General features: G+C 59.2%; 1 protein-coding gene across 1 annotated transcript; it reads right to left on the bottom strand.

Moving 5' to 3' along the window:
• Positions 1-1380: 1380 nt before the first annotated feature.
• On the bottom strand, positions 1381-8381 carry LOC117653313 (eukaryotic peptide chain release factor GTP-binding subunit-like). The gene is made up of 2 exons (XM_034398918.1): positions 8328-8381; positions 1381-2377 (listed from the first exon to the last, which is right to left on the bottom strand). The coding sequence occupies exon 2, from the start codon at positions 2351-2353 to the stop codon at positions 2027-2029; it is 327 nt and encodes a 108-aa protein (XP_034254809.1). The 5' UTR covers positions 2354-2377; positions 8328-8381; the 3' UTR covers positions 1381-2026.
• Positions 8382-10894: the final 2513 nt, after the last annotated feature.

The following is a 10894-nucleotide window of genomic DNA, read 5'->3' as shown; positions in this document are numbered from 1 at the left end:
TCGCGTTGCCGCCTCGTTGTCCAGCAGACCGATTCCGAGGGTCGTTTTCGTCGGTGTCTCTCTCGCGCCTGCACGAGACGCCCCATGAGTACGGGAGAGACAGAGCGACGGAAACGACTCTGGGAATCAGTCTGCGGGCGTGGATCGTGGATCCAGGGGGAGGCGATGGCGGCCTCGCTGGTTATCCCCCTGAATGCCACCTGAAAGACAACAACTGTGCCCCTGTGGGTAGGCAACTTTTGCGACACCCCTACTCCCCGTGAACCCGCGTCTGGATCCGTCCTTGGTGCTGTCGTCGCCCTGTTGCAGGCAGCGTCCTGGAGGGGCGTGTGCATTTGCCGTGCCGCCGCGCTGCGCCGCGCGCAGGCCACCCAACGGACGTCCAGGCCGTGAGCTGCGCCCGGCAGGCGGGCCACCCAACGTCCACGTCCAGCACGGCGCACAGTGGGCCAGAAGACCGGTGGAGGCGGCCAAAATTCTAGACGCGTTTTGAGCTCCAGAGTCGTTAAATAGGACTCGAATCGAACGTGTGACCCCGCCAATGGGTTCCTCGTTCGGAGAGCAATCCATTGGTGGGGTCACACGTTCGGTTCGAGGCCTGTTTAGCGACTCTGGAGCTGAAGACGCGTCTAGAATTTTGGCCGCCTCCACCGGTCTTCTGGCCCACTGTGCGGCGCAAGCACGGCGCGGGGTATCGCCGGAGCTCTCCGGCCGTTGCAGGTACGTAGCGTCGCTTGGAGCGGGGAGTATGTTCGTATGGGACAGCGATACGAGCAGGGTATCCACAAGGATGTCTGGACGTCTCCTGGAGCGTAACAAGAATTGACTTGTCCGCTTTAAATACTAGCTCACGACGGGGCCTTATGTGTGGAGCCTGAAGGACCAGGGTTCGGTTCCCGAGCGTCTTGTTTTGTTCGTCTTCCCTACGACGTGCTAAAAGGGTGGTCTACTTTTCCGGCGCTGTGTGACAACACCGACAAAAATGCCTTTTCGCGTGACGCTCGTTGAGCTTTGGTCTGGTGCGGTGAAGAGGCCAGTGACGATCGGTTGCCTACCGTCCCGGCGCATGCTCAAATGATTCAAGCTAGAAAAGGAATGTTTTGGTCTGAATAGTGGTCCTTGAAGTAGTGTAAGGAAGTCATTAGGGAGTGCTCTAGCAAAATATACTCAAATTTGTGCCATTTTAAATTTGTGGCGCATGTTTAAAACAAAAGTGTATAAGCTTTTTTTTTTTCGACAAAATTGGTCGGCCACCTCAGATTTGTGTGGGGATGGGTCCAAGAAAAAAGATGACCGGCGCCCAATGGTCCTTGGACACCTTCCATTTTTTGGTGCGAAAATGTGGTTTGTTCGGGGTATTATTGGAATGTGGAGTCAGAGTTCCAGAAACAAATAATTTATTGGATCGCCTTCAGACCATTTTGACTAGGAATCATTCAACTGGAAGAAGATCAGAATGGCCACGGAGAAGCGCCGCAGACTTTGTTTCGGTTCTTGCAACAACAACGTTGCACACACTTATACAATAAATCAATAACTTATTCTTAAATAACGGGATTTTTTCCCGGCATACTGTCATGGTTTACAAAGATCACAGGAGAAAAAGCAAGCTAGAGTGTGGAGCCTCCGGAAGGGAATCTCACGAGGAAACTCGTCGCACTGTACACTCCAAAAGTGTCTTTCCCACAGTACGAGGCAAATGGCGCAAGCATGACCAGAGCGGTTTTTTTTTTTTTTTTATTTTTTGGTACCTAACCTAACCCTATTACGAAGGTTTTTCTTTGCATCTTAAAGTGAAAACCCTCAAAATATTCGTATCATGCTAGCGCCAAATCCACTGTAACGCAGTTCAAATTTCATAGCAAGACATATAGAGTGTACGCCCTCTGATTCACTTCGTGCTCTCCACCAACTCACTCCTCGCCGGTATCACAGTCACCACCAAGCGTAAAATCAAATTAAAATAATAGTAATAAAAAGTCACAGCCTTCAAAAACGCATCGTGGAACCGAACTGGTCGAACCGACTACCACGGGCACACCGGCCCGGCGGGGATGTGCCCCGGCCCGAAGGCGTAGTTGTCGGCGTTGTTGACCCTGCAGATGGCTTTGTACTCGTTGGGCCCTTCTGGCGGCGGCCCGTTGTAAGCTCGCGAGCCGCGCTGGCCGTAGCCGCCGAAGCCGCCGCGGTTGTAGCCGCCGCTGTAGCCGCCGCTGTAGCCGCCCAGGCCGCCGAACAGCCTCCAGATGGGGCTGGGCGTCGGCGCGGGCTCGGGGGCGGGGGCGGCCGTCGTCTGGCCCACCAGGACCACCGCCAGCACCGCCAGGACGCACACGGAGCCGGACAAGGCCATGGTGATGTTGGTCCGCGCGAAAATCTGAAACAAAACAGAGTTCTTTGAGATGTTGATGTGGCCGGCGGCGCAGCGTTTCAGGACCAGGCCGATCAGGCACTGATTTAGGAGGGAAGCGCCCCGACGGTGGTCGAAAAGTCACACTTTGCCCCTGGAGGCAGGCCACTCTCACGACCACCCCCCGAACCCGTCTCTGGATCCGCCCTTGTTTAGGATGCGGTGTCGCGCTCCTCGCGCGCGTCGTTTGGAACCTCGTTGAGAACGCTATGGGTCGTTTACCGAGCCGCCACTGCTCTAGTAGGAAAGCGCCGGCCCGACGAGGCAATCACACGTCTCTGCAGTTCGACTCCGGAAAGTGCGCCTCCTTCGCGCCGTCTCTGTCGCGCCCTTAGGGACGCCCCGCGAGTGCGAGAGAGACGGGGAGGACGGCGTTGTTCGGAGTCAAACGGGTGAGGCGGGCGGGCGAACGAGAGCGGCGGCAAGGAGCCTTGCCCACGGCGGGCCTTGCCATGGGCCTTGCCGCGCGAAGTCGTATACCACACCACGCCACGGCGTGCCCTGCCGGACCCGCGTACCTGCCACGGAGCAGGTGTGGATCCAGCGGGGAGGCAAAAAGGGCCCTCTTGGCCCCTAGATTTCCGCCTGAAAGCTAGACAAATAACGGCAAAAAGCCCCACTTTGTCCCTGTGAGCAGGCAAAAAGAGCCTTTTTGCGCCTCCCTCAGGCCGAATCTGGATCCGCCACTGCCGCAGAGCATCCGGATAAAAAACACTGCCGAACCTCCTTGGGTGTTAACACGGTGATAACTAACTTCTAATTCCCTTTGATGGCGATTCAGTTCCCCTTTTATCGTGAGTCTGAGCTACGACGGCTTTGGGTCGACTCCTCTTCCTATTTTCGTCCGCTCGCGAGTCCACGGGTTCAAATCCTACGAAAAAAAAACACCAAGTCTGGCCGTGAAACTGCAGCCTAGCCTAGCCTAGCCGGCCCAGGGACGCCGTGTCCAAGTCCAATCCCCGTCCACGCCATGTCCATCGTGTCCACGCCGCGGTGGTTGATTCCGAGCAATGCTTTCAACGCCGTCTCTCTCGCACCCTTACGATGCGCTTAATCAGTGCGAGGGAGACAGAGCGACGAAAACGAGTCTCAGCCCAGTGCAGCTGCAAGTCCTTGGCCTCAGTGACTCACCACCGGTGTCGGTGGACAGCGACGTCGAAAAATCGCCGCCGAAAATCACTCACACACACACACACTCGGACCACGGTCGAACACGGTGTCGCCCTCAACGGCTGCGGCCGGCAGGCCAGGCAGGCGCTCTCGGGCGGGGACCGTGCGTGCGGCACACTGTAGCAAGTCGTGGACGCGGAGCGCCGCGAAGCACGCCGACGACGGAGTGACTGGCCGGGCGAGTGGCGCGGAGTGGCGCGGCGCGCGGAAACTCGCCGAAGCTCCCTTCGTCCCCGACGACGGGGAGGCAGTGAGACAGTGTGTGCGAGTGTGTGAGTGCGCCGCCACGCGCTCTTTATATAAAGAGAGCGACACATCGCGACCCGCCCCGCCCCGCGCCCCTTCCCCGGACGCCGGCTGCCTGCAGCAGGACGATTCCGAACAATTGTTTTCGTCGCTCCGTCGCTCTCGCACTCCGTCGTCGGCGTCCTCAACTGGTGCGAGAGGGAGAGAGAGAGAGAGACAAAAGGAACGCCTGAGCCGTGCGGAATCAGTCTGCAGCCTGGCTCGCCTGGCTTCCAGGATCACCGAGAGAGTAGATTACCCCCCGGCCGGCCCAACCCCTCCCCAAACCTCTCTCTTATCTCCCTCGCGCAGATGCATCCTTGTTCTCTCCCTCTCTCGCTTTGAACAACAACAGCAAAGTCTTTGGAGGCAAAAAAATGACAACAACGCTACACGCACCGACGGGGAAGTGAGGCTGCGCTGCGATTCTGTGACGTCAAAGCGCACCACGCCTGCAGACTGATTCCGAGAGTCGTCGCTCTGTCTCTCTCGCACCTGTACGGGACGCCCCATGAGTGCGAGAGAGACAAGGGTGGCGAACACGACTCCGGGAATCAGTCTGCAGGCGACGCCAGGTGGCGGCGATAATAACGCCGTGAGTGACAGTGGCGCGGCGGCAGCGGCGGTGGTCAGAGCATCGTAAGTTGGTTTCGCGTTTTTTGGACCGTACTTTAAGTGTAGGCACGTCGAACTCGGAATCGCGTCGAAGGACGTTCCGATAGCCCTGCCAGTGCCAATGTCCCGCTATCACGCGCGTGCCGCTGCTGTTGTCGGAGCTTCCGGTTCCGAACGCTGCCGTCGCTCCGTCTCTCTCGCACTCGTGCGGCGCTCCGTAGGGGTGCGAGAGAGACGGAGCGACGGCGTGCTGCGACCAGGCTGCTGCGTTTCACGGCCTTCCCCGCGATCAGCTGCCCGCCGGGCCGGGCCGGCTGCACCGCGCCTTGTGCAGAGCCAGTGCCAGTCCGCGCGCCGCGGCCATTTCGTCGCTCCGTCTCTGTCGCACTCACGGGGCTCTCCTGAAGAGTGCGATGGAGACAGAGCGACGAACCGCGCTTCAGAGCGCCGCCCTCCCACAGTGGGCCAGAAGACCGGTGGAGGCGGACAAAACTCTAGACGCGTTTTGAGCTCCAGAGTCGCTAAACAGGACTCGAACCGAACGTGTGACCCCACCTATGGATTCCTCGTTCGGAGAGCAATCCGTTGGTGGGGTCACACGCTCGTTTCGAGTCCCATTTAGCGACTCTGGAGCTCAAAACGTGTCTAGAGTTTTGGCCGCCTCCACCGGTCTTCTGGCCCACTGTGCCTTCCCCTGACGGTGGGCAACAAGAACAAGGTAGGCAACAAGTCGCCCTTTCTCTCTGCAAGTAGGCAACTTTTACGCCCCCCCCCCCTGAACGCGTCTCTGGATCCGCCCTTGGATGGCGATGCCCCTCGCCATTGTCAACGCGGTGCTCTGCACGGCTGCTGTGCTGCGCGCTGCGCCGGCGGGTCGGGCATAACCTGTTTCCCAGCCGGTGAGACTCAAGACACTCCGAGCGCACGGAGTGGCACGGAGACAGGAGGCGGCCAGCGGCAGCAGCAGCGGCCACTCATCCCAGTTCGTCTTTGTCTTCCGCGTGCAGGAAGACAACGACGACGACGAAGACAGCGCAGGGCAGCGCGGACTGATTCCGAGAGTCGTTTTAGTCTCTACGTCTTTCTCTCGCTTCTAAACGGGGCGCTCAAGAGCCCTATGCGTGCTACTTCGCTCCGCCCCTCAAAAGGTTGCCTCTGGATCCGCCACTGCTGGACGGAGCTCCAATTTGGCGGCAGTGCGGCGCGGTGCCGCGGCGTTACAGTGTGGTTGGGGCGGGTCGACCGTGGTCCACGGCCAAGGCCTGCTAGGGGTTCCCCGGCGCGGCGGCGTGGTCAACGCGCATGCCGCGCACGCCCCGCCCCGCCCCGCCCCGCCCCGCCCCGCCACGCCCCGCCACACCCCGCCAGCACGCAGCGCCACGCAGCACGCGTGCCAAGCAGCGCGGCGTCGCCATGACGACCATTCACGACGACGCATGACGCGAGCGGAGTCTGATATGGAAGGCAGTGGAGTGGACGGGACGGACGCGCGGGATTGTCCAGAGGCGAGACAAAACGTCTCGCCGCGTTTCGGTCAAAATTTAGACAGTTTGCAGAAAGTAACAGAGACATTTCGATTGCATTTCGCTACATTTAGATTCGCTGGTGACTCAACCAGACCGTTGGGCGCTGTTTCTATTTTTAGGCGGCCGGCTCCCTCCGCCAACCGGACTGGGCGATATCGTCATCGCGCTGAACGCATCCACTGGGCAGCCGCTGGACAGCGGCCAACACTGCACCACTGTGTGTGTGTGTGTGTGTGTGTGTGTGTGTGTGTGTGTGTGTGTGTGTGTGTGTGTGTGTGTGTGTGTGTGTGTGTGTGTGTGTGTGTGTGTCCTTGACTTTGACAGTGGTAGGACGACGTGCCATCCGCCTCACCGCCGCCAGGCACCGCCCCACTCCATACGGCACCGGCGTGAGGCGAGAGACGCGCAGATCGCCCCAAAACAACAACACGGCAAATTGAATCACGTCGGAGTGGTCCAGCCGCTACCGCCACCCCTTGTCAGTAAGTACGTGGCTTCCATTATTGAGGCAAAGTCCGGCGCGTTCTGCGAGACTGCCTTCTCCGGCGACCAGGACGCCGTCGTCGTCCGGGCAGTAGTCCACAGTGGGCCAGACGACTGGTGGGGGCGGCGCGCGCGTTTTGAGCTCCAGAGTCGCTAAATGGGACTCGAACCGAACGTGTGACCCCACCAATGGATTGCTCTCCGAACGAGGAATTCATCGGTGGGGTCACACGTTCAGTTCGAGTCCTATTAAGCGTCTTTGAAGCTGAAAACGCGTCTAGAGTTTTGGGCCGCCTCCACCTGTGTCTTCTGGCCCACTGTGCTGTTCCTTCCGAGTCCAAGAGAGAGCATCGCGTCTCTAGGATCAAACCCCCACGAAGACTTGGTGGGTTTCGAACCCGGGCCCGCTTGCATCACGCGCATCACGCCGCGCGCGGCGCTTGTAATCTTAATTGTCCGCCGGCGTGTGGCAAGCCAGAGGCAAGCCAGCCTCGTGCTCGTCATTACCTCCAGGGCTAGACTCGGCCAAAGCTTCACCGCGCTTCGGCAGTAGACACCGATTCCGAGAGTCGTTTCGTCGCTCGTCTCTCTCGCACCTGCAGGGGACGCCCCATGAGTGCGAGGGAGGCAGAGCGACGATTTCGACCCTCGGAATGAGTGCCTGCTGGCTTCGGCTGCCTCGGCGTTGGCCAATGAAGGCGCTGCTGGGCACTGCTTGGCGGTCTTGGCGCCGGCCGAAGGAGTCAAAGAAAGTGGTGCGGAAGACAAGCCCGTCTGACGCAAGGCGCGACGCGCAGGGCCGCCCTGTGCATCGCCCTGCCGCAGACTCACTCCGAGCGTCCTTCTCGTCGCACTGTCTCTCTCGCACTCACGGGGCGTCCCGTACGGGTGCGAGGGAGACAGAGCGACGACTCTCGGAATGAGTCTGCTGCCGGCCGCCTCGTCCAGTCCGACAGCTGGGCCACCGAAACAAGCGCAGTGCCCCCGGCGCCGTGGGCCTAGAGCGGGCCGCGGGGCAGCACGCCGGCAACGCCCTTCGCCACGCCTCGCGTCGCCTTGCGTCACACTGGAAGGACTGGCAGGACTAGCCGAATGGGTTCGACGAGGCGCGGCATGATGCGGCCCATTGGGACTCGCGGGCGGCAGCGGGGAGGGGGCTGTTGCGAGTGGGATTCACAGAGGGCATAGCCTTGTCGATACTTCGTGCGAATAAGTACATGTCGTATGCAATGCATGCCGAGCAGTTTTATCACTCACAGCATACACTAAAACTACAAAATCCAACCTGTCCTTAGTACACATTAGTATAAGTATTAGTATATAAATATTAGTATTAGTATAAGTATTAGTTTCAAGAAGTACGCCTCTATTGGAATGTACTTGCGGAAGTATAAATTTCAAGGGGTGTGCTTTTGGACATGCACACTCCTGTCAAAGAACGCCGATCCAGTGGATTAGATAAGAGAACGCTTTTAGAAGTGCACTCCTTTAGATGTGTGACTAAGAAGCACACATTAGATCTTAAGGTGCGTGGTGCAAGGAAGATGGGTCATTTTCCTTTCCTCGCAGGGAAAAAGAGCCATCTTCTCAGTTCTAAGCAATTTGCGTCAAAATGATTTTTAAATTGTCAGAATTGCTTGTCAAATCATGTGGATTGAGATAACCACGAAAACTGTATCGAGTGATTGAACGGATAACCTTGAAACTTGAAAAGTGCCAATAGAACCAGCCTTTTCGAATAAACATTGCAACAAAATCACCGAGAAAATGTATGCGAGGACGTCGTGTGAAACAACTGACAACGAACTGGGCACAAAACCCACCGAAACGCTACGCACCTTGAATCGAATGTCCAAGTGGAGTGGTGGATGAGGCACAATCCACGCAGCCACGCTCCAAGTTAGAAGTGATCTGTCCATTAATGTGGAGCACCCTCCTCTTATACTCTCGGCCGAACCCGCCCCGCCTCGCCCCGCCAGTCCCCTCCTAGTCCCCGCCCCACCCCGCCCTGGCCGGCACGCCCAGTCCCTAGTGGTCCATCACAGGCACCGCTCCTCCCTTCTCCCTGCCCGCAGCAATCTGCACCCCCAAGCTCCCCCCTCCCCTCCCCTCCCCCCAATCCTTCCCCCACCACGATGATCTTGTTCTTCTACCAACAGTCGTAAAAGTCATTATCGAGCGAGGCAGCGTAAACACAACCAGCCCGATTGGTCTTGGGTTGGACGCGCGCGGTTCGAAATTGCGATATCGTTGTGACCATTCCGGCGAGGCTGGGTTGGCAACCCTAGCGGGTACCTCACCCCCGCATAGGGTTGGTTGGTTGGCCCGGGTTGGCCACCCTATGCGACGCGGCACGCAACGCGGTGTGGAGGCCGCGACGACGATCCTTTCTTCCTGCTGATCGTGACGCACATCAGAAAAGCCATTAAAAACGATCGGCTCCCGTGTTGACTCGGAACGTTAGACGGCGGACTCCTCGACGGACTCGCCGCGCACTAAACAGTGAAAGTAATCGCGGATGGCGAACAAAGCGGAAGGGTGCGCCGATTCTCCATAAATCCGGCCGCCGCCATCCAGCATCTTCCGCGCGCCAAGCGCACGCCGCACAGCCGCACAGGGACCTGCTCGTCAACAACGAGCTTTTGCAGCTTTTGCATCGCGAGCCGAGTCCGCCACTGCTTCTCCTCGTTTTTCTCTCGCTCTCCGCCAATCAGCGACGCCCGAGCGGCGACCGGCCCTCCGCTCTGCGGTCCTGAGACTCCGGAGACTCCTCACTCCTCGGCGAGGAGAAGCAGGGCCAGTCGTCGGACTCGAACGCGGCGACGCGGCGCCGGGGCCTTCCGGGTTCAGATGGGCGGGGCGCGGTGCATCCATCCTCTGCAAGACGAACGGACGGACGAACAGACAGACAGACAGACAGACAGACAGACAGACAGACAGACAGACAGACAGACAGACAGACAGGGAGAATGCTGGAGCCGGTAATTAAAGGCGAAGAGGAGCCGATATAAAAGGACTGCTGCGCAGGGCGGTGAACGCGGCGGTGAAGGGAAGGGAGTGCCGATAATGCCGTCAGACCGCCAGCTGACCGCCGCCGCCGCCCCGCCCAACAGGCTGATCGTCGCTCTGTCTCTCTCGCACTCACGGGGCGTCCCGTATAGGTGCGAGAGAGACAGAGCGTGATTCGGAATCAGCGCCGCACTTGTTCCGGGAACGAGGACAAATCGAGCAATAACGATGTGTGCTCAGCAGCCGAAACAAGGGGACGGGTTCCCGCGCAGATGATGCTGTGAGGTTTTCAGGACTGCGGTAGCGATCACCAGAACCGTGCACCTAGATTCATTGATGAGATGCACGGTCCTCTCAGCTGCTGCTCTGAGTTGTCTTAGTCCCACATAGGACCCTGCACCAAGAAGGTTTGTTCCCCGGTTTGTTCACGAAGTGCCTGGCCGCCGCTTCTGGCTGCTCTGATTCGTCTGAAACCCTGCAAAGATTTGTTCACGAGGGCCACGGTCCTCTCAGTCACGCTCAGACCTGATGAGTTGTGCGATGAGTTCAGAGAGTGTGGAGATAGTTGTTGTTTTGGAAGAGAGCCGTGGTCCCCGCTGAGGCAGCTCAGGACCCAGACAAAGGAGGAGAAAGACCGGCAAAACAGACCCAAAGACACGCCCCGAGGTGAACGGCACCGGCCTGTTTGCTCACGGCAGTCACGTACACCCGCAAATATCGCCAACTCGGTCTACTGGGTATGTTTGGACGCCGGCGTTTTCCGCGATGCATTTTCGTTTTCAATAAAGGGAGAAGTTCACTTTCCGTCCGGCAAAAGAAGTGCTAGTCTGATGACGGCTGTAGATCGCTACTGGCGTGCATCGCGGGCCGGCCGCGCCTCGCCACGCCCCGCCACGCCCTGCCCCACCCCACCACGCCCTGCCTCGCCCTGCCCCACCCCACCACGCCCCGCCACGACACGCCCCGCCACGCCCCCAACGACGTCGTTTGAACGCGGTGTGTCCGTCGCCGGCCTCCACTTGCTTCCCGCCGCGGCGGCGTGGTCTCGACGACGACGACGGTCATGACGGCGGGCCGGCGTGGCGGCGCGTCGAAGCGACAGCCGGGGGGCATCATCGCCATCACCGCCGTTTGACGTCACCGGGCGCCTTGGTCACGCCGTGCCGCGCCGTGCACGGAGTCACGGGCAGGGTCAAGCAGCAACCCGGATAACCGGCGAGGTTCTGAATTCCGCTAATGCCGGCTAAGATTGCATCGCGTGTGTGTCGCCGTCACCTCGGCGGCGGTTGGTTTCGGTGGGTAGGAAGAGGTCTCCCCAGTCGGCATAGGTGTGAGTGAGGTGAGAGCTATGGTGACACATTCCCCGAAGCCCTTTTTTTCCCTCTCCAGGCAGAGT

The sequence above is a fragment of the Thrips palmi genome, unplaced genomic scaffold (genome assembly GCF_012932325.1).
Source record: "Thrips palmi isolate BJ-2018 unplaced genomic scaffold, TpBJ-2018v1 HiC_scaffold_8, whole genome shotgun sequence".
NCBI lineage: Eukaryota > Metazoa > Arthropoda > Insecta > Thysanoptera > Thripidae > Thrips > Thrips palmi.
Note: the sequence above shows the minus strand (reverse complement) of the source record. Positions and strands in the feature narration are given on the sequence as shown.